Here is a 24457-nt window from a genome sequence, read left to right on the forward strand (position 1 = left end):
TGTGCAATGCCAACTCTGTGAGAATTCAAAGACCGTACTTTGCAACATTTAAAAACAGAAAGTAAATACTGCTGTATTATGGGATGTGTACACACAAATCCACATTTGTTACCTTCTGGTGTAACAGCATTGCATTCAAGGATCTTCATTTTCTTATATGTAAACATACATTCAGGTCAAATTCAGATAGTCTGTTGTTCACCCTGAGAAAAGCTTTCATTCGCACACAATGAATCAGGCTGAGAAATGTCAAGTAAACAGAATTGTATTAGAATGGTAAACAAAAACCATTCAATATTACAAACAATGGCTCTACTTTAATGTACCAAACAATGCCCTCATCAGTCTTGACTGGTTAATAAACTTAGAAGCAATTTGCAATGTAATCACTCAGCAGAGCAACAGGGAGCACAGAAGAAGCTTTCAGAATTTCACTTTCTTCAAAAGTATACAGGACAGCAGTTTCAAATAATTCACCATCAACTAAGACATTTTTCAGATAATCTAGCATGTTCTCTTTCCATACAAGTCTTAACATAAGCCCTTGGTTTGGAAACCCAGAAAGAACAAAAATGATCTATTCAACTTGATCATTAGCAAATCTGTAATACTGTGGATGAGTGATGAGACAAATGATATTGTACATAAAGCTCCTACCCCGTTGTTCTCAACTTGGACAATTATTTAATCCATCTTTTACATCAAGTGAAGCCCATTTCTTGGCCAGACCAAGGCATCCTTTAGTTCTAGATCTGAAAGTTTTCACTACTTTTAAGTGAAATTAAATTTTGTGAAGGGAATGAATATGCATTGATGGGGAGTCGAATAGACAACATGACCTATTGTGACCACAGGGACTTTCTGGGCTCCCATTGAGAGGGCTTCCCACATTCACAGTTTTCCATTACTTGGTTTAATTTCAAACTCAGCAATAAAGGAACTTTTTTCACACTCCACATTACTACCTGGAGTATTTCAGTACCACAGAATTAAATTCAAACCCACAGGTAGCAATGGAAATTTAAAACAGCTGAGAAACTAACAATCCAGAAAACACTTCAAAGAGCAGCTGCCCTCCAAGATGGCAGAGAAGATGTAAAATTACTGTAGGCCAACAAGAGCCAAGACCTAAAAAAACAGCTGGCTACAAAGAGGAGAGCAGGTGGCTCCTGGAGTCCCCAGGTAAGACATGCACTCAAATAGAAGCATGATGCCTCTTCCAGATGACGGCGATTTTGAACATTCTGTCAACATGTGAAGACAGACCACATTTAAAAGATAAAACAAACACCAAGAGAAAGGCCCATGCTGTATGGCCCACCAAACTCACTGGGTTTATAGTGAAAGTTTATTGTTCTGCTTCCTAGTACAATAAGCTACAAGGTACGTACAGTATAAAACGAGAATGGCCACAAAGCAAAGGTGATACAGACATTCTGTTACAGTACAGTGGAGGAAACATTCTCTGCCTAATTTTTCCACCCTACCCCACGCATAGCAGCTAAAACTACTGACCCTCCCCCTCCCCTCCAAAAAATATTAAAATGAAAACTCTCTCGCTTAGGTGCAGCAGAATTGTATGTCTTTTGGGGACACTGGTTATCACCTGCCAATATTTCAAGGAACTTTCAGAAACTAAAACAACAAAAGAAACAAAAATAATCTGTGAAGATGGTAGTGACATGATCCATGTAGGATGCTCATGCCACGCCAGGTTCAGTTCTCCTCAAAGTAAATGGCCTGTAAAGAAAAGAAAAGTCTGTTACACTGAGAAATGTATCAATAAAAATGGTCAGAATTCAAATACAATAATGTAGAATCTGGAATTGGAAGAACTAGGTATCCAGCTGACATATATTCCAGTTGTCCTTATCATGAACACCTACACTCTTATTACTGACAATGCTTGGAGATTTTGAAGGCTGATACCCCTTTTCCTTCAATCTTGAGATGCTACACACAGGAGATTACACACCAAGGAATGTGCACAACTGACAAATCCACCTACCATTCAAGGCCCCAAACAAGAATATCTGGAGGAAGAACCCTAGCAATGTGTGTGCTCATCTCATCCTCAACTCTTAAAAAACAGTGAGACTAAATTTGTATAATGGTGGAACACTTACCTTAAAGGTACAAAAATTCCACATAATAATTGTCTCAGATATATTTGGTGCGGTTGAGGGCTCTCTCAGCAAGATGACCACTTTCATCTGTGATCTTCTCCCAATCCGTTTGTCCAACCACAAAACCAATGGCCCTCTTCCTGTCTGCATCCTTCTTTTCTTCTAGGTCTGCCCACCTCACCTACGAAGAACACAATGTCAGTAACACAGACCTTCAAGAATAAACACTGGAACACTAGTAGGTCTTTCCCTCACAGACTAGTGTACAAAGAAAATTCTAAACCTGCACTCAATCATTTTGGTTCTGAAACTGAAGACCCAAATCATTCTCTCAAAGGAAGCAGTGGATGTTCCCCCCAATTACATCATTTAAAAGGGAATGTCCTGAATGTATCTCAGAGAAGAGAAAAATCTTGCACTGGCTGGGGGATGGACAAGATGATTAAGTCTTTTCCATTTTAACACTAATAATTCTGTGATTCAGAGCATAGTGGCTGCATTTATTCTGAGGCTTAGAGGAAGAATATGGCTGGATGTCTACTGCTCACAGGAAACAAGAGGAAGACAAGAGACCATTGGAAAGTATTCTTCTGTGTGAAGGGATTGAGGGATACTGGGGGAAAGCCACAGAACACAACAGTGCTTCTGTAAGGAAGGATTACATAGGCTTACTTCTTAGTGTTCACCACCGTAGTGTGTGCGAGTCAGTATTCTCCTGGTCCCAAATGAAATGGCACAGAGAACACAATACCACAATGTTGAGCTACAATTTTTTCATAACTATAATCCTTCTCTGCATCTACCTTGTAAGCTTAATTACATACTGGAGACATTTAAAACTTGACTGGACAAAGTAGAGGAAGATATATTGTAGGGAACAAACCTGCACTGACTGAAGGAGAGTCACAATAAATAGTTCTTTTCTATCTTTGGCTTCTATGAAACATTTCTGGATGAACCTTTTCACTATCTCACCCACTGTGCTAAGCTGCTTATTTATGTCCCGTCCCACCTTAATAACTACCACTTCCTCCTCTAAGGCTTCTTAAAGTCACTCACAATCTTCATCTCTGATCTGTTCAGACCTCTGCAGTCACCTTCTCACCCACACATACATGCATATATGGAATGGGGGGGGGAGGGGAGGGAAACGAGAAGAGGGCACAAAAGCAACTAATGAGAGGGTTGTAACCAGGACACAAGGCAGGAAGAGTGATGATAGGGCTACAGAAGCAGTATCTGCAGGCAACTCATGGTATGTCTACACAGCAACTAGACATCGAGCCAGCTGACTCGAGCTTGCAGGGCTCAGGCTGCGGGGCTGTTTCACTGCTGTGTAGACTTCCAGGCTCGGGCTGGATCCCAGACTCTAGGACCCTGCGAGGTGAGAGGGTCCCAGAGCTCTTGAGCCCGGAAGTCAACACAGCAATGAAATAGCACTGTAGCCTGAGCCCCACAAGCCCATGTCAGCTGACACAGGCTAGCCTTGGGTTTTTCTTTGCTGTGCAGACATACCCTCAAGAACAAATCTCTTCCCCATCCTGCCCTCCAATCCCGATTTCTGCTGACTCATTGGCCCCAATGCCCACCCCTCACTTACTAGCCCAGTTCCCCAACCTTCTTAGTTCAATGTCTTCATTCTGCTAACCCAATGTACAAGGAAATAACTTTTACATTTATTTCTATTACCACTAATTTTGTATAAATGTTCATATTTATACAAATAAAATGTTAATAAATGTAAATAGTATTTCCTTGCTTAGCGACACAGGGGCCCTGGTGGGGATGGAACTAGGGAGAGCTGCTACCCAACCTTGCTCCCCCCCTCAAATCCCATTCACCTCTGAAAATCTCTTACGGTTTGTGAGGAAGTGGTCCACTGGAACAGAGTTATCTGTTAAACCATAAGACATTCACCAGAAGAAACCTCGGGTCCTCTTCTCCAGACTTATTTTTCCCTCTAGCCACCCTGCACAAACTCACACTGAGTATCACTCTCCTGCTAAATCCATTCCTGGTCCACAACCTCCATCTTATCTTCTTGCCAAAAACTCCATAATACCTCCACTCCTCCCAGATCAACTGGCCAAAACTAACCCCCTCATCCATCTACCTACACTTTTAAAAAATCAAAACATGTGCGCCACAAAAATTAGCTTAGAGTAAAGGTTGCTCAATTGCATTTTCTATTAACACGATCATTAAAAATTAAGGATATCACTAGAAAGGTCAGTGTTAACATCCACACCAACCTCAATTTACATCTTATCACCCAAACACAATTACAAACTCCTCAACTCCATGACAAACTCTTCAGTTTTAACATACAACTAACCACAATGTATACAACCAGTTCCTCCCATTCCCTCTGAAATGCACAACCTGCACTTCAACCTCATTTTTCCATGCTCAATTAGTATAGACACTATGATTATACACATCTATAGGGAATAATATAGCTTAATCTTGCTGAGATTAGAGTTTGGGTTATTGAATGTACGTTGGAATTAAAAGGGAGTTTGATGTTGAGCTGAAGACTCAGACTATATTCTATTGATGCTTAGGGGAGTAAGACAAGTTGGTTGACTATAGCTGTAAATGACTTTACTGTTAGTTTCCTTGATTTTTAGTGACTGTCTTCACAGGAAATATAATTAAGCAACCTTAATTCTCAGATACCTAATTTTATGGTAGATTATTATTTTAAGTGATGCTCATGCACATTTGTACATTCTTGTGTCTCCGTGCATTTTTATTTTCCATTCATAGAAGTATTTCAAGCAGCAGCACACATTCAGGGATGATAAAGGATCAATTTTTATTTATACATAACCTACTTTACCAAAGAAAATCACTCAGACTGAACCTGCCCTGAATTTAAGAACACATGCTGTTTCCTTCACTACCCTTGTTACAAAGCCTACTACAAAAATGGATTAACTTTAACAGATCATAATAATCACATATATAACACCCGTTTTATTTTCCTCTTCTCTAATATACAACACACAGTACAAACTTCCTAGCCTTTTTTCTGCATTATATACTATACTTTTTGTGCCCCCGCAAAACATACACCATACACAGAATACCCATCTCCATGACTTCTCTTGAAAGTCTGCATCTTTATATAGAATGTTTCCTTAAGGACGGCATATCTTTTTGCTAACTCTCAAAATCTGAGACATATGCTGTTAATCTTTACTATCTTCAATGGCTCATTTTATCATATCAAATCTGTATGTGTTTGGAAGACCATGTCCTTAAAAACAGTCTGCCATGGCATCTAATGGAACAATGAAATGAAACAATGAGTCCCCACTGGTCCTGTATGCAGGCAAACTGAATGAATGGTGCAGACTATGTTCCACAGAGAGAATGCTATATGAGTCCTTTAGAGATATTAAGCACTAATGAAGTTTATTACCCTCTTCTTGCCAGGTTCAGAAGCACGTGTATCATAGTCATCTGGAAGCTGAAGATAATCCTCCATCCTGCTGGCAATTGCTTCCCAATCACGTTTCCTCTTTGTGCCTGTCCGCAAGCCATCCAGCTTGTCTGAGAACAAACACAGAGCCTCAGCGTTAAAGGAGAAAATTTGTGTAAAAGAAACACAAACAAGATGAGAGGGGGAACACTTTCAGAAGAATGAGTCTGTATTTCACAGCACCAGAACTTGCACATCCAGATTGTGTTGATGAGTGGAATGATCTCTAGTTTGTTTCAGCTCTAAAGACTCACCCCCATTTCCAACTTTTATTTATCTTTCATATTAATTTTGTCAGTAACACTGTTGTTGTTTGTATGAGGGAGGAAAACATATCTTCCTGGAAGTTCACATCATTCAGAGTCCACGCTCAGCAGGCATAACACTGCTGCTGGAAGCTGTTGGTGGAATGGCAGTCCCATCTATTCTGCAGTTTAACACAATATTAATGCCACACATTTTCTTCCCAGTGTTGGGTTTAATACCGTGTCAAACATAGTATAACATGCAATATCAGGAACTTGGTGTCCATCAAACTGTTAGACCTACTAAGGACTGTATAAGTAAGCAGTTTTTGAAGTATGTTTCTACTAAACACAAAATCCTGGGACTGCAGAAAGACTCAGAATCTGGTATTATTCATGGTGTGAGAGGTCTCACACACACGAATGCTCTAGAAGTAAGTTTGTCCAAAGGTCACTTTTTTCTTCTGTTGCTTACTGAACCAGAGTGACCAGCCTGAGAGATGAGGTGAAACAAGATGACATTTATTGAATTATAAGAACTTCCTCTTTTTGGCCACTTATTTGAAGCAGATCGCTAGTGGTAATGAGACAAAGTACATAAGGTTAAGGATTAATAGGTGCAAAGATATGAAACTGGCTTTACAGAGCTAAAAATAATTTTTTCCGTTGGTGTTTACTCACTGGTTCATAATGTCATGTTGTAAGTTTGTTGCCCCTACATTTTAAACAATTTCTATAATCATTGCCATGTTAAAGTATATATAGAGTGACTTTTTACAGTTATTTGGTGTTCTCTGTAAACCGTTGCCAGTGATGACAGTGACACTAGCTCAGAAGTCACTAAGGTTATTAAATTAACCAACAGGAGATCTCTGAAACGAATCAAATACAAAGCAGCCTATTTGCTGGGCAACAGAAAAGGACAGTCTAAAAATGTGCATCCAAAGAATTTCAGTACGTAGATGAATTTTGTTTTATTTAAAATAGCAAAGAGCAGAGTAGTACTGGAGGTCATGAAAACAAAAAAAACGAATGGTGACTTGTGCATACTTCAGAAAAACTTCACATGCCAAACAATAAAGTAATCCCTCCCTCATTCAATGCTAGAATTTTCAAGAATCCATTATGCCCCATTTAATTGGGACAGATTCAAATCTTTCATCTGCCCAAGCAAAGCATTTTTGAATCCCCTCCACAAAGACACTACAGTTAAAAATCAACACAGAACAGCTGTATCTGCTTTCCTGAAGTGCTAATAGTTACAAAGAATAAAAGAAGAAACTTAATGCAAAGTCAAATATGCCCAATTTGTAACTACGGCTCCATAGAGAGATGCCATCTCCTTTCAGGAGAGAAACTCTAGGCATGGGAAATTCCTTTATATTGCTCCAGCAGTAAAGGTACTTCCAAGCCCATTTAGTATTATTCACAAATTACTCAACAGAGACCACTGCTATCATAAGGAGCTCCAGAATAAACAGCATTGAAAAGGAGAGCAGCACACACATTTAGGAACATTTAAACTGTGACAAATGGAGAAATCGAGGAACTCTGATAAGGCAGTCATATCAACACTTTCCCACTGCAAATCAGAATTTTCTGATGCAATGTGCAAGTAGTAAGAACATCTGATCACCAGCATGAAAGAGTTAATTCTCCCACTTCGCCTGTGTATGACAAGAGTTGCAAATCAGTACCTGAAAGTTTTGCAACACTCAAATGTAAAAAGGTGAGTTAAGGACTGCACTGTCAGTTTGAATAATCCTTCTTTTAAGGATTCCATTATCTCAGTATAGAGTATGTTTTTAAATTTAATCTCCTTTTGTGTTTGAAGTTGGCTGCCCTTCCAGGGAGATCTGCTTCCATCCATGCCGTGGTACTTCAAGGTATGTCCAGAGGTGCCCCCAGAGCAGACACTCCTTGAAGCATTCTGAAAGTCCTATTGCAAAGATTCTCGGCACATCAACTCAGAAGAGTTCCTTGTTATGAGACGAGGTTTCACTTTGTAATATGGAGCCCGTAATGGTAGTTATGGAAAAAAATGGTTTTCATATTTTTTATGCAACAACTGATAGTGGAGTGAGTGAAATGTTATTTGCATCCTAGAATAAAGTTTTACAGTGCAGATAAAACTTCAGATATTGTGAAGTTAGTCTCTCCTTCTTTGAGGTCTGAACATTGTACTATTAAACCATACTTTTAAATAATATACTCAAAGAGGCAGTTGTACATCAATCAAGACAACAAGCATTAGCCCATTTCTGTAATCTGTAAATGGAAGAACTTGCTGCACAAATACAGAAGGGCACACTGATATAGCAGTAGTTACATTTTAAACAAAAATGTGGCTGTGGTTGTATCCAGAACATGTATGGAAAATGGGCAGCAGTATGCAGGGGCACAGTATTCAGAAGAGGAATGTACCATCCCTGCCAGAATAAATATTAACCAAAGCAAGAACTCTGAGGCAAGGAGATTTTCATGTTCTTGGTGACTGTCACAAGTATGTTCAGCCAAAAGCTCAACATTTCAGACATTCTCCATGACACACTATAGCCAGTAAAATTCTGTTGTATCTGTAACAATATTTATAAATAAAAATAGAAAGCACAACAGAATTTGTAGCTGCCAAGTGATTTGGGTGAACCAATCCACCAAAGAAATGTATTTGGCTTAAGATTCTGCCTTTAAACCCTTGCACCTCTGTAAAAGCCTGTCTACGGGGTGTAAACATGCTGGACAGGCCAGCATCTCCCAGGAAACAACCCAAATCTGGAACAACAAATCTATATTACAGCTTTACATACCATTTAGTATACAGTGCTAATCAGTCACTGCTGAAATGGACTCTTAGGAATAACTATGGCTCACCAAGCATTACCCCGGAAATCCTAGGATGGATCAGATATAATCACTTTTAAGTCCCAAAACGCAAGGTTTTTTAACCACAGTTTTGGCTGACAATGCCTGAATTTATAGAGCAATCTTCTAGGAAACAGCATCCATTACAATGGGATTTAGGGCTCTTTGTAGCAATGTAATACCTGTTTTTAGTATATTTGTTTTTTTTTATAGCTTTTTGTAGAATTTAGTCTTATTGGGGAAGGGGCTATTTATATCAAAACAGGGATAGATTCAGTCTGTTTCCAGGGTGAGACCTCTTTATCAACAGGACATGGTGACTGTGGAATACTGGTGTCCTGTTAGCTGAGTTCCTGATGAAAGCTAGTTACAAGAAATGTGTGCAGCTGATGTCAAGAGCAGTGGCTAACACAGTCATTTTGTAAGGAGTTTAACCTTGCAGTTTATTATACATTTATTTGTACATATTTGGGTTAAGTGGAGATGATCCTATATTACTTTTATAGTTTGGATTTATGACCCAGAAAGCAGATTATAAAAACAATTGTTTTGCTTCTATTTTTTATTAGTGAGATTTAACAATGGGGGTGGGAGAGTATTTTAAAAATCTCTATTTGTTAGTTTCTGCTGCAGCCCATACTCAGTTTTGCTGGGGATGCTACACAAAGAATTATATATATTTAAAAAACAGTTTAATTGTTCTATGTATCATACATATTTTAGGCTTCTGTATTTGATATTTGTAAAATGTGTGTAACTGAGGGATTTTTTTTTGGGGGGGGGAGGTTTAAAAACGTTAGGTGTGTGTAATGGGACACTTCCGTTCCTCTTATGCACATTTAATGAAAAACAAGAGTTATTTGGAATATAACACGATAACCAACAACTTTGAATTTTTTAACCACACACACAGTATTTTACGCTATGATTTCCAAAGCAACATTTCTTAAAAATTATCACGGCAAGCTCTAAGAAATAAGCTTAACAATGGACCAGGGTTGTGAATTCTACAGCAAGAATGCACACAACCCTCAGAATGAGTTTCTTCTTTATTTGCTTAGCTGTTTGACAGGCCTCAGATACTGAGAAAAGGCTCATCCAGCGGTGCTGAGGGTATCAGGAAGTCTAGATGTTCCATCAGGATTTCAACGGCTCATCAAGAGAACGTGGCAGCAGAAGAGATGCTGCAGCAAAGCAGTCAAACAGAAGGCGACAAAAGGCCATTTATGTAAACCGAGTCTTCTGGTGCCATTTCTATGATGCAGTTAGGGTTTGAAAAAAAGAATACAGAGGCATGTATCCCATACTCAGACTCACAGTCCAGAGGGTTAAGCAGTTATATGTAGTGAACTTTCTCTTTGAAATTTACACTACACATCCCCTTTCAGATATCTATTATTTTATCATAAAGGTGACTGAAAGTGATCCTTTTACTCAGGTTCGTTCTAAGATCCAGTTTTAGTACCATTCCTGAAAGAAACATTGTTGCTCAAAAGTTGCATATTAATGGAAATTCCTTTGCATGCACACATCTCCATCATTTGGCCTTGTGCCTGCATTTCTCTTGCTGATTTTGATGGAAATATCAGTTATAACCAATAACATCTAGCAGCACAGCAACATTAATGAGAATGGTAGTGGAGTTAAAATCATCTCCTTCTACTCCAGAAAGATCCATTCTGAATCCCCTGAAAAGTGTCCCACAACTCTCAAGGAATTTCATTTGAACAGCTGACAGTAATTTTTATATCTAGATCTTTGAAAGGAAGTATTTATGACTGAATCATTCAGAACCAGGTTCAGAGTATGGAGCTTGTGCAATCTGGTCACATGACAGTTTTGGACGGTTCTCCAGTACTGTTCCCTACTCAACATTTCTCTTAAGGAAAAACTGTCTCTCCTTGATTATTAAATTAACCATATTCTCCTGTTGGCTCAAAAAAAGTACATATAAAACAGAAGCAGGATAAGGTATAGTATTTATGTTTGTAACCCCTTTGTGATGCCTTCGTAAAACTGAATGAAAATGGAAGGGGTAGGGTACACCAGCCTTTCCTTCAGCCAGCACGACACCTATATTGCAAGACAGACACACTTTTTCAATTGAAAATTTAGACTTACGAAAAAAATGTATGCAGCACGAATATGAATGTAGTGTATTGTGAATGGATTCAGTTGCCTATTTACAACATAGAGGAAGAATGAAATATTGCATTTTTTTTCTTTTTAAACAAACTACTTTCCTTGAACAGGTGGATGAGCATCAGTATGGAAATGCGTACTCTATGTCAAAGTGTGTAAAACAGCTATGGCTAGGAACATTAGACTATCTCTACCTTTACTATCGCAGAAGAGAGAACCTACATTTTACATGGAAGAGAAATGTCTTGTAGATTCACATACACATCTATGAGACCAATACAAGCCATTTGGTCTTTGGCAAGAAAAACATCACAAATAAGCAAATTTAAGTTCTGCACATACCATCAGATACCAACTATAGAAAACAGGGAAAAAAAATACCCACCTAGCTTTGCCTCAGAAGTGTCCATCTCCCATTTGCTTTTCGGAATGTAACCCTAAATCACACACAGAGAGAAGCTCGAAGGATTAGAGAGACACACACACACACATATCACTTTTGAACTGGAAAAAGCATTATAATGGGAGTTTAAAACATTTCTTTTGGTAAAGTGCAATTCACAGATAGCAACTAAGGGAAACCAGGTTACTAGATACTTCAGAACTTCTATATCCACTTTATATTCAGTGCTTTTAGTGGCTCTTTTGCATTGCTACAAGAGTGCTGCTTCTGCAAACACAGAACAAATTTAACAGACAGCAATAGTACTGAAACTGTGTGCAAAGTTACAACATTACCCAAATGTTATATTACCCAAAGTGGCATAGGTTTTGTAACAAATTATCAGGTGTTGAGAATATTCAACGCACTACAAATACAACTGCAAAAAAAATTACATTAGCCATATGCTCTTAAGAATGTATTTCCAGAACAATTCACTACAGCCAGACTTCACTGAATATTCCTATTAAAGGAACAAACAAAAATTTAGTATGCAAGGTCAACTTAGTATGGACTCTAACATTAAATGGTAAATCCTTTTTTATAAAAAAGGTTTTACCAGTTTAAATTAGAGTTAGATTTTGTTGAATCATGAGATATAAACACTAAAAAAAGTTGCTTATTGAAAAACTGCAAATGTATCATAGTTCAAACACTGCTGGTCATACAAATACAACTATTGTATCAATAACAGAAAGAACACATTTTATATGTAATAAAGTATCCAGCTACTTTATTCCGTGTGACTCAAAATTTTAAATTCTGCAAGTTTCCACTTGATTATTCTTTTATGGTATTTCCATTTTACAGTGCTTTCTCAGTAAGGATTTAGTTATACTATTTGTCCATGATCTCTCACATACTCCAGTTTCAGCTGCTTAAATTGTTATACTATTTAATGATTCTATGTAGTCATCTTAAAAAACCAACATATTGAAACATATTGTATGAGAAACTTGTTATAAGTATTATTCTCTCTAGAAAGGGGTAAGCATCACTATAAACAGGTTTCAGCAAGAGATTAATCCCAATCCTTAGATCAATTTTATTACACTAAACTCCATTTCTACTCTCTTTATAAGCTTTCTCTATAGATATTAGGGTATACTGGCACTATACAGGCTGACTACTAGATTAGAGTATATCATTCTTGAGAGAGATGCTGCTGTTGCATATATTGTATTTACATACACCACAGCATGACTCTTCTGAATTTTTTATACCATTCTAACTTTTATCTAGTTATAGTTTCAGCATTTTAAGAATGATTTCTAGTTTACTACAGATTATGTATTTTAATTTGCAAGTAGTCTTTTAAATCAAATATGTATTTAGTAGGAACTAACTCATCTGTGTTGTAATATTACACTGTAATGAACATGTATATTTACATCAAATATTTTAGTAAGTTGTGCATTAAAACCTGTTCAAAAGCTCATCTGCTACTAGAACATTACATTTTATGGAACACTGTACTATTTGCACTAGTTTTACCAATATGCTGACAATAACACTGAATTAAAAATGTCAATACTTCATACCATCAAGCACAGAAAAGAAAGGTTTTTTTCAACTATTCAAAGAATCCAGTAGAGTTGATATATCAACATATGAGTGACTATGATGGTAGGGTGACCAGATAGCAAATGTGAAAAATCAGGACGGGGGTGGGGGGTAATAGGCACCTATATAAGACAAAGCCCCAAATACCAGGACTGTCCCTATAAAATCGGGACATCTGGTCATCCTATATGATGGTGTGAATTAAATGCCCTGTGTACTGTGTGCTGAATCTGTACCGTATCCTCCTTCTTCAGTTAGTATAAGACAAGATTCAGATGTCACCTTTTGGAGCAAGACAGTCTCTCAGGGACATTTGTCAGTTGGTAGGTGCTTCTGACCCCTCCTTCTCCGAGGGCAAAATGGAAGTGTAACAAAATGAATGCAAGAACTCCCACCAACTGCTCTCAAAAAGACAACAGATGTCAAAGACAGTGGACTGTTCCACCTTTCTGTATTAGTCTGGCATGCCACTCTCTGACATTGGCCACATCAGAGAGTAGCAGAGATGAACTGTAGTAGATAACTCTTTGCTGCTTTTCCTCTTGAGTTTCTGAATGGAAGCCATATTTATATCTGGACTGTTTTTAATTAATAATTTGCTCAATTTTCAACCCCCTGCTTTCTCCTTGATTTATGCAACTCAAATCTGTGGTTATATGTATTGCATAATGGAAACACACACACACACACACACATATATATTTTTATACAGGGCGCTCCTGAAAACTAAAGACACTAATATCTGTTTTAGGTATGGCCCATTTCCAAGCAATCAGAAGTTAATAGCCATGTTCCTGCAAACAGTGAAGTGTCTTTAGATGGAACTCCTGATCACACTTTATTCAGACTTATTCTCTCTGTCAAAGGATAACTTAGTAAAGAGAATAAATGAGTCATATCAATAGAAAAAAGGTTTATTAATCTCTACTCTGCCTACGGAGATCTTTTCTTTAACTTTTATATTTCCTTTCTCTTCTAGAAACTATCAGCGCTGACCCCATTCCTAAGGAATAGTGAGCTTTCATCAGGAAAAAGGCCTCAGTGTCTCTCAGAATCACTGTTACCTTTTTTTAAATTGCAATTTAGCTCTTTGGTAGTGGGAGCCAGGATTTGGCACATACAATTCATCAAGCAATGAGTAGATACAGCTCTAAGAAGTTACATTTATTTATAAGCCATCATGGCCTTTTAAATATTTAGCAAATAAAACCAAGCTTAAAGCCCCCTCTCCAGGTTTCAGTTATCTGAATGATATACCTCCTCAAGACTGAGTAATCAGCTATTATTAGCAACCAAAGAGAGTGCACTTTGGCAAAGACGACATTCTTATTCCCAAACCTTTCTAAGAGATAAGTACAGCATTAAGTGGTGTCAGACACTACTTTAGTCAAGAAGAGTTTGTAAGACAGTGCAAGTTTAAGTAAGCTAAACTTAAATAAACTCTGTTCGCACCACAAGGTTTCTGCACGTCTTCGTACTTACACAGGGTATTCCATATGTAACAGTACATGTGCTTTCCCCTTCCCCACCTGAGAAGTTTCAACTTGAATTGTCTACAAAAAGCAGGCTCCAGAGGTTGTAGCTTGTAGATGCGTGCCAGGAGCATGGTACCATGCTTGGATGAGAATACTATTCCTATTCATAGTAAATATAGTCCTGATTTTTTTTTAAATCAATTAAGAAAAACAGACCAAGATTTAGTACTAAAATCCTCTCAGACATGCACAAGAAATCAATCACAAACAATGTATGTATTAGCATTACACTCCTGGGAGTGGCAGAGGTTTGGGATTTATAACAGTTAGACTCGATTTTAGTTATTTTAATAAAATATACTTTGTTGGAGATGGGTGAGGTATCTCCTACCAGTTCGCTTTCTTCTTCCTCAGCGGTATCTTTCTTGGATTCTTCTTTCTGATCTTCAATATTAGCATCAAAATCCTCCATCTCCACCTAGTCCAAAACACACGCACAGAATTATGCTGCATTGCTTGACTTCTAAGTATTACTTGCTTATCCAAAGAGTGCAGAGTAGACCCCAAACTCCAACAAAGAGAAAATAGAATGAGGGGATTTATTCAGACAAATATATTGGTGCAATATATTGAGACAGACTCCATTTTCTTCCCTACAGAAATGATTTCATTTCAGATTCTATTCTTGCCACAGAAAAGAACGGGGAATTTGGTAAGGGGAAGTCAAGACCTTCTCCACCACAGATATCCTTTTATGTTACTGGAGCCTGTAATAGTAGATATTCTCTCATTTTACACACTCGCAAACTATACACAAATTCATGTCAAAACCTCAAGTCTCTACAAGGATCCCAAACTTGTAACTTATATACTACTGGGAAATGCCCTCTCTACCTGCCAACATGTCTATGCTCAGTCTTTACTTTGGAGTACTTTAGATACCAGAGTGACAGATACCTTGGAAAAAACAGAGGAATATTATCACATACAGGAATAATTTATGCACATATTCATCTTTGCCCATATAACTGATTACTTTTTGGGACCCATCTCTTTGCTGATGTTCACATATACATCAAGGAATATAAAACCTTCTCAATGGGTCTGCAGCTCCTGACGCCATTAATGGAAGCCCATATTAAAATTGAATAAAACCCAAGTCTCTCTTCCTGAGAGCGCAGGCTTTGAGATTACTAGTTTCAAGAGCGTTAGTATTTGTAGACTGGAAAATGAATTGTTGACCTCATGGTTTGTAAGGAATCCTGAGTTGTTAAGTTGAAAAGAATAAATTCTGTTTTCCTAGTTTCGCAGCTCAGGAGTTTCTAAGCCCACTATGAAAGCTGCTCTGACGTCAGCATACAGCTGTGCTGCACTCAAAATGTACATGATTTGTGCACCAATGTAGTCCCAGATCTCTGGACTTACTAAAATATCTGACTAACAAGATTACAGCAATACAGAAAGCTAAAATGCCAAGGATGCATGTCAAAGTAAATTCCCCTTGGTACACAGAGAGCAATACGCTTTTCTCTCAAAGTACTCCTCTCCAGCCACAAAGTCTGGATCCAGATATTTGTTTTCTGTGACAGAGTCTCTGGACTTCCCAAAGCAAGGACTTGGAGGAATCAATGGGGTTTTGCCAAGCTCACATTTTTCAAACTTATGACCCCACTAATTAAACAAGTTACACAGCTGCAACAATCCTGCAGGAATGCTGAGTTTCTTCAGAGAAGGTCAAGATACTCTTTAACTGATAGTCAACAGTCAGTGGAGGACAAAATAGCTTCCACTCTTCTCTTAAGAAGTGAGAGCATGGTCTCCACAAATGCAGCAGTAAAATCCCTCAAGTTGTTCTTGTGCCTGGGTAAGTCTTAACAATATTTGGTTTGTACAGTGCTAAATAGACTACTGGTACTTAATAAATAATAACAAAACTTCGCTTCCGTAATTTACATTTTCAATATAAATACAAATGCATACTTTCTCCACTTCATTCAAATAGAGTGACACTCACTTCTTCAATAGCAGCATCCTGCAACAAAGAACGAATGTCCAAGCGCATCATGTGACGTGGTGCAGTCTCCCAGTGATCAGACATCTAACAAGAGACATACAAAATAAAGCACTTCCTACAACACACAACATCGAAAAAGTGGGTCTTTGATCAGGAGTGAACAGATCTTTCTTGAGTACAGTTATATTGCAGCTATCCTACTGAAATAATCACAGGGAATATGGGCCCATCTTCAAAAGAGTGACGGATATATTTGTTCTAAAACAATGAGGTTTCACCAACATCAATAGACCTGAAAGCCCAAAGAAATCTAACTTCAATAACCCCTGTGACTCCACTTCTATATACAGTTACCCTATTGATCTCCTTTAGCTTGCGTCCATGGATATTCCTCTTGGCACAAGTCTGGTTATCTGCACTCATCTCAGCTAAATACACCTAGAAAGAGAAAATTAGTATTAGACACCATAAACTAATCAGGAAATTAATATATTATTATCTAAAGCAGTTTTCCTATAGAGTGAATGTACGTGTGAGCTGCACATGCAGAAGATGTATACACTGATACATGAGTGAGCTTTTAATACTGAACACCAGCAGGACTAACTGGGGGTTCCATTTGGTTTCATTTTCCTAAAGAGGGCTCATTGTTTTAGAGGTACTAGTGACTGTGAATGCCTCCTGACATCATTACCTCAAAGCCCTTGGTTTTCGCTGCACTCCAGAACTGCTCAAAATGGCGCACCCTGTCATTGATGGCATCCAGGATAATGAAAGGGAAGAAGCCATCATCCAAGGTCTTTTTGAAAGTTTTAAACATACTGGTGCGGTAGGTCTCTTCCATATCAGCTTCATACTCATACTCCATCACCTGGGTCCAGGACAAAAAGCAGGTCAGGAGAAAGCAGGAGTTCTAAAATGTCTGGAGTTCAAATCCTGATATCACAACCATTGAGCACAAGGGCAGCAGAAGCAAACTTCCCTGTGCAAGTAGATTTCTAAAGAACTTGCCCACAGATTATCTCTAATTTGTCCACACATAGAAATGCCTTGTTCAAAAGAACACCATTGCATCGAAACAGCAGGTTCCAGCCCTAATTGTAATTATATTGTTATGTGCCTCCTTTAAAAAATACACCTTTCCTTCCTTTCTCAAGCAAAGACCTAAGTCAATGGAGACACAAACTGAGTATACCTTCTTTTTCACTTTTTTCCCTGTATCTGGGTCTCTCTCCTCTTTCTCCACTTCAGTGATGAAATAGTCATCCAGGCTGAGAACTCTGGGTGCAGGTCCTCCACACTCCACCTCTTTGTCCTGGGAAGGAAACAACCAAGGAATTCCATTTCCATTCTATAATGTGGGCCCTCAGTATGCCCAGAGCACACCCCAGTGACCTGATCCACATTCAGTAAGAGAAAGAAAAGAACATTTTACTATCTCCTGCAACTAGTCATCCCAGCTGCCTTTCCCGTGAGTTCTGGAAGGGGATACCCAATCATTTGAAGAACTAGAATCTAAAGCAATTAGAATCTGAGTTTCCAGATCCAAGACTGCTTCTTCCAAGGGACTGACCTAATATGATCTCCCCGTGCACTGGACAAATAGAAGGAAAGGAGAGAAGAAGTGTGCACCTAGAGACACATTCCTAGAGATAAGCTGATGTTTTACAGTTAAGAGTCTGGCAACATATAGAAAAGTAGGTATTTATCTACTTACCCGGATGAGCTTTGCTACATGTGTCTTTCCGCTGCCTGGCAATCCTCTCATTATGATGACAATCTGATATAAAGACAGCATGAGAGAAAGATGACTTTTGGGGCTGCATTCAACAGAACTCCTGAGTATGGGATGTGGCCTATCTACCAACCAATGTGCTCTGGCTCACAATATTGCAAACCCATTGGATACAGAATCACAAAACAGAGCCAGCACTATGACATGTTCCTTAACTGTTTTTATTGTGCCCAGTCAGAACCATAACCTCAGCAGACACCTGCTGAAGATCTGGCCCTATAATGTAAGATTGAATAGAATTTGTTAAAATAAAGTTTGTAGTATGAGCCTACCTTAACTATACAATCCTTTGCCAATGTATGTACACCAACTTTTTCTTCCCCTCCCTATACAGCATATGGCCAAGCCATCCCTCCTACATACCACACAGTCAAACATTGCTCTCAGAAAGAATTCTGAAACACATAAATATAGTCAATTAATAGGAACCCTATTCTTGCACTCCCAAATCCAAGAGGTTTATATCTCAGATGTATTCCACCTGATTATGTTGTGTTATTCTATTTGTATCATCAGCAAAGCCTTCTTGGAGCTCTCCCAAAGTGAACCTGCACAGCGTTTTTTCCAAACCATTTCCTGCAGTCTTTACTTGGTCTATGAGAACACCAAAATTAACAAGTTATGTTTTAGATGTTCAATCTGCTCCCCATTTTGGGGCTCACAAATTATTCAATGGCTTTAGATGGGGCAGAGATTTGCTTTAGAAACATGCATACTGCATATGGGAAATGTATCAGAATACAGGCCCCTTAACACTGCTTGTTGCCTTCAGAATGGATAGCAACTCCATGCTACTCACCCTCTCTGGCCTGCTGTCCCGTCCTGGTGGCTTCAAAATATCATCCACATTCTTAGACTCTGGTTTCCTCTCTACCCGGGGAGCAGGGGGTGGCTGGCGAGGTACTGATGGAGCTGAAATAGGCATCCTCTCCTCAGGGTAATTTCTCCGATCACCTACAAATTTCGGTAATTACACACAAGTATTTTCTCGGCTCACTGAAATCAGAAATCTAAATCAGAAATCTCAGTTCATAGGATTCTAACAGACCCCCAGTGATTTTCGAGACAGTGTGCTTTAGTCTCTATTTAAGATCTGATTGGTAGAGGAGAAGACAAAAACTGTCCCATTTAACCAATGCCATAAAAAACTGAAAATCTGGACTGACAGAAATATGACCATATTTCCAAAAGGCGGAATGGTCTAGTCAAAGAAGAACAAGACTGGAATACAAGATTTTAGTTCAAGTCTCAACTTTGCCAGTGACTTCCTCTGTGGCCTTAGGAAAGTCACTTAACCTCTTTGTAAACTGAAAAATGGGGATAATAATGACCTACATTCCAGGGGAGTTCTGAGGCTTAATGAATGTTTATAAAATGCTTTGAATATGTAAATCCCCTATATAAATGCTAAGCATCTTTATTCAGTCCGTATAAACAAGGAAAACGGACTGGTCTTTGTAATGTCTATGATTAATTCACAATTCTGCAAAGCAGGGAAAAGAAGTCAGACCCTACTCGGAATACCATGGGAAATTATTTTATTAGAATCCATACTACATAAGGATGTGATAAAGTCCTAAAACCTCCCAGGTGGTTCTGATAGGTTTGTTCTGACTCACTTCCACTCAGGTGCGCAGACACCACCGTGCTGAGTTTATTATAAGTCCAAGATGGACAGTTTATCATTCTTATTACACGATATTGATCTGTGGGATTCTTGCTTTTGAGAGGTGTGGACTCTCATAACCTCCTCCCTCTGACTTCTGAAAACTGAAATCAAATCAGCTCATCCCATGGAATCATGATTACTGCATATGATCATACAGGGTCTTGAAATAGTGTTACACTTTTAATGTCGGATGTCAGACTTTACAGATGTCAATACCAAGTGAGCCAAAATTGCAGTCCTAAGCAATTCTGATCAGACATTTGTATAATTGGTGGGCAAAATATCTCCCTGCTACTTTCTAGATCTCATAGCCAGTGAGAGACAGAAGATCACAAGAACAAGACAAGACACTGCCCAGATAAATGCCACTAACATTTATATCCTCAATGAAGTCATACAACTATCAAGCTCATCTTCTTGTGATCCTACCTTCCTGGTTTCATTTTCCCAACACTGTAGTATTACTTTGGGGCTAAGGAACTATACCTCCAAACATGGAAGGTCCATGATCATAGGTCGGGCGATCAGGCTTTCGTTCATATGATGGTCTTTCAAAGCCCCCTCGCCTTGAGGAGGGATGGTCTTTCTTGTCACGGTAAGACTGAGTCCTTGAAGGTCCAGTTGGAGGTGCCCTGCCAGAAGAGACAGCATTTTGTATAGCTCTCGGATTTCTACTTTAGAGCACAGCTCTGAATTCCCAATCAGTATACAAACATATGTCCTTCAAACGAAATTGAGTCTGACAGCACCTTATACAGCATCAATCATGTGGATGCAACTATGATCCAGCTTGTCCTGCGCTGCATACCTGTCCTCTCGAACATGGCGTTCTTTCTCAAACCTCTCTCGATCATAGTCTCCTGAGCCTCTGTCTCTGTGCAGCTCCCGCTCCCTTTTAAAATCTCGGTAATCTGTGTTAGCATTGCCTTGGCGCTCAAAGTAAGACTCACGATCCCTCTCTCTGTTGTAACGATCCCGCTGGCCTTGATGGTCTGAAAAACGAAACCCCCAAAATCTGAACTACAAAAATATAAGCCAACCTTAAAAAAACTCCAAGGGAACAGGAAAAGCATAGGAATAATGTTATAGTTACGGGCTTCTAAAAGAAGAAAGCAGCACACAATCTCCAACACGGAACAAGTCTAGTGTTCTCAGCTATCCACGTGATGCTTGCCTACTTTCTCAAAGGATATCAGAATTAGCCAAGCAGTGCCTACCTTTTGGAAATGGTTGTCTCTCAGGCAGAGGTTCTGGACGCAGAGTTATTCTCTCCCCATAGGGAATTTGTTCAACTTTACTGGTGGTTATATCTGGTAAAGAAATTTGACAAGAAAATAAGTAAGGATAGTGTTCCAAATTGCATCCCTTATCCATCTCCTCCTCTCTCTAAAAGCAATGACATAGTGACATTCAAAGTGATCAGAGGGTAACTAGGCCAAAGTATATATTAGTGACCTGCTGTATAAAGAACATTTGTGCTATGTTAATGTTAACTGAATACCATTCAGAGCAACAAACTACTCACATAAGAAAAAGCTAATTAATTAAATTTTTAGGTGACAGATCTGAGGAACTGTCCCAAATTGAGGTGTCATTAGAGGTGGTTTTGGAACAAATTGATAAATTAAACAGTAATAAGTCACCAGGACCAGATGGTATTCACCCAAAGCTCTGAAGGAACTCAAATGTGAAATTGCAGAATTACTAACTGTGGTTTGTAACCTATCAGTTAAATCAGCTTCTGTACCAAATGACTGGAGGATAGCTAATGTGACAGCAATTTTTAAAAAGCATTCCAGAGGTGATCCCAGCAAGCCTCACTTCAGTACCAGGCAACCAGTATGGTTGAAACTATAGTAAAGAAAAGAATTGTCAGACACATAGATTAACATTATTTGTTGGGGAATAGTCAACATGGTTTTTGTAAAGGGAAATCATGCCTCACCAATCTACTAGAATTCTTTGAGGGAGTCAGACATGTGGACATGGGTGATCCAGTTGATATAGTGTACTTAGATTTTCAGAAAGCCTTTGACAAGGTCCCTCACCAAAGGCTCTTAAGTGAGAAAAGAGGGAACTGGTTAAAAGATAGGAAACAAAGGGTAGGAATAAATGGTCAGTTTTCAGAACAGAGAGAAGTAAATAGTGGTGTTCCCCAGGGGTCTGTACTGGGACCAGTACTACTCAACATATCCATAAATGATCTGGAAAAAGGGGTAAACAGTGAGGTGGCAAAATTTGCAGATGATACAAAACTACTCAATATAGTTAAGTCCAAAGCAGGCTGTGAAGAGTTACAAAGAGATCTCACAAAACAGGTGACAGGGCAACAAAATGTCAGATGAAATTTAATGTTGATAAATGCAAAGTAATGCACAATGGAAAACATAATCCCAACTATACGTATAAAATGATGGGGTCTAAATTAGCTGTTACCACTCAAGAAAGAGATCTTGGCATCACTGTGGATAGTTCTCTGAAAACATCCACTCAATGTGCAGCAACGGTCAAAAAAGCTAACATAATGTTGTAAATCATTAAGAAAGGGATAGATAGTAAGACAGAAAATATCACATTGCTGTTATATAAATTGATGGTTAGCCCACATCTTGAATACTGCGTGCAGATGTGGTTGCCCCATCTCAAAAAAGATATATTGGAATGGGAAAGGTTCAGAAAAGGGCAACAAAAATTATTAGGGGTATGGAACAACTTCTGTATGAGGAGAGATTAATAAGATTGAGAGTTTTCAGCTTGGAAAGGAAATGACTAAGTGGCATATGATAGAGGTCTATAAAATCATGACAGGTGTGGAGAAAGTAAATAAGGAAGTGTTATTTACTCCTCCTCATAACACAAGAACTAGGGGTCACCCAATGAAATTAATAGGCAGCAGGTTTAAAACAAATGAAAGGAAGTATTTCTTCACACAACACACAGTCAACCTATGGAACTCTTTGCCAGAGAATGTTGTGAAGGCCAAGACTATAACAAGATTCAAAAAAGAACTAGATAAATTCATGGAGGATAGGTCCATAAATGGCTATTAGCTAGGATGGGCAGGGATGGTGTCCCTAGCCTCTGTTTGCCAGAGGCTGGAAATGAGCGACAGGGGATGGATCACTTGATGATTACCTGTTCTGTTCATTCCCTCTGGGGCATCTGGCATTGGCCACTGTTGGAAGACAGGACACTGGGCTAGATGGACCTTTGTTCTGATCCAGTATGGCCGTTCTTATGTTCCAATGTATTTTTCCCCAGATATATAATTTTTTCATTAATTCCATTAAAGATATAGAAAAGAGCTAGCTAAACTTCTCAGGAGAGCAGTACAAACAGAAAGGAACTCCCTAGCAATGCTATAGTTAAGCCAATGTCTACATTTCTGTTTCTAGGTGTATACCACTCGAGGCCAGTGGTGAAACAAACAGGACTGCAGTGAAGTCCTTTTATTATTGTATTATTAGAGTGGAATTTAATTCTTCTGCAGAAAAATACAGTGCACCAAAACCCTGGATTCCTAGGAGAGTTTAAAAGTTTATGGCTCAAATTCAACACAAAATCTCATCTCAGAACTGTGCATTTTCAAATTTTTAATTAAAAATATTTTGTCCTTGCCTGTTGAAGTTACATGGATGTAAAAATATTTAAATAGGAAGAGTCTTTATAGCATTTGCGTAATTCAAAGCAGCTGCAATTTTTAAAAGTTAATTTTTTCTTAAAGAGCTAGTTGTTTCAAGACTGAAAGTTTTGTGAGTAGAACCAAATATTTTACTGAAAATAATTGAAACATCTTTTACTACGTTGAAATGATAGGAAAGGAGAGTTTAATTGTCAAAAGTTAAAATGTGTTGTACACTCTACAAGACAATGGAAAGAAAGGAGGGAGTGATTCAAACAGGGATCACTGGGAGAGTAATGCCACTCTACACCCTCTCTTCCTTTCCCAGAAATGGTCGCTGGCTGAAGAGACTAGGGTCAGCAGCACAAACTGGAAGGTTACAGCTGCGAAAAAGCCTAAAACACAAGCAGGAAGGCACAGATCTGGACTGCAGGAAATAGTTGGTCAGGGCACAGACAACAAGGGAGCTTATGTTTTTTTTGTTTTGTTTTGTTTTGTTTTTAACATAGCCCAGTTTTATCTACTGTAGTGGCTAACAGTCTGTTTCTGGTTGTTTTATAGCCTAACAAAAAACCCCATAAAAGTACAAACTACTAAAAAAGTAGCTGAAAAGCAGCTCAGTTTTAAAACTGAACTGGTGGGTCATTTTCCCAAGGCAGTAGATTTCCTTCCTTAAGGAGTTTAGCTAGGGTTACCATACGTCCGGTTTTTCCCAGACATGTCCAGCTTTTTGGTAATCAAACCCCCATCCGGGGGAATTGCCAAAAAGCCGAACATGTCTGGGAAAATACCGTCCGGGCACTTCCCCTCCCACAGCTGGTCTGCTCCTCCCCTGACTCTTCGGCTCTATTTAAGAGCCGAGCTGCCCGAGCGCTACTGGCTTCAGGCAGCCCCCTTGCCTCCGGACCCCAGCCGCCAGCTGGGCACTTCCCCTCCCGGGCTCCAGCTGCTCTGCTCCGGCGGCGCAGGGTCCGGAGGCATGGGGGCTGCCCGAAGCTGGAGCGCTTGGGCAGCT

General features: G+C 38.9%; 1 protein-coding gene across 2 annotated transcripts in view; it reads right to left on the reverse strand.

Annotated features, from left to right (window-relative positions):
• Positions 1–295: 295 nt before the first annotated feature.
• Positions 296–24457, reverse strand: part of YLPM1 (YLP motif containing 1) — a 58014-nt gene continuing 33852 nt past the window's right edge. The window contains exons 8-21 of one of the 2 annotated variants that reach the window (XM_034768519.1): positions 21038–21130; positions 20629–20812; positions 20307–20452; positions 18951–19105; positions 18074–18136; positions 17552–17671; positions 17051–17227; positions 16711–16794; positions 16357–16440; positions 14734–14820; positions 11248–11299; positions 5554–5684; positions 2127–2307; positions 296–1740 (exon numbers count right to left, since the gene is read on the reverse strand). In XM_034768519.1, coding sequence (XP_034624410.1) covers positions 2161–2307; positions 5554–5684; positions 11248–11299; positions 14734–14820; positions 16357–16440; positions 16711–16794; positions 17051–17227; positions 17552–17671; positions 18074–18136; positions 18951–19105; positions 20307–20452; positions 20629–20812; positions 21038–21130 — 1523 coding nt within the window. In that variant the 3' untranslated portion in view covers positions 296–1740; positions 2127–2160. Of the gene's footprint in view, positions 1741–2126; positions 2308–5553; positions 5685–11247; positions 11300–14733; positions 14821–16356; positions 16441–16710; positions 16795–17050; positions 17228–17551; positions 17672–18073; positions 18137–18950; positions 19106–20306; positions 20453–20628; positions 20813–21037; positions 21131–24457 lie in introns of those variants that run through there. The other variant, XM_034768520.1, reaches the window with a different exon arrangement.

This window comes from Trachemys scripta, chromosome 4, assembly GCF_013100865.1.
Source record: "Trachemys scripta elegans isolate TJP31775 chromosome 4, CAS_Tse_1.0, whole genome shotgun sequence".
NCBI classification, from domain to species: Eukaryota; Metazoa; Chordata; order Testudines; family Emydidae; genus Trachemys; species Trachemys scripta.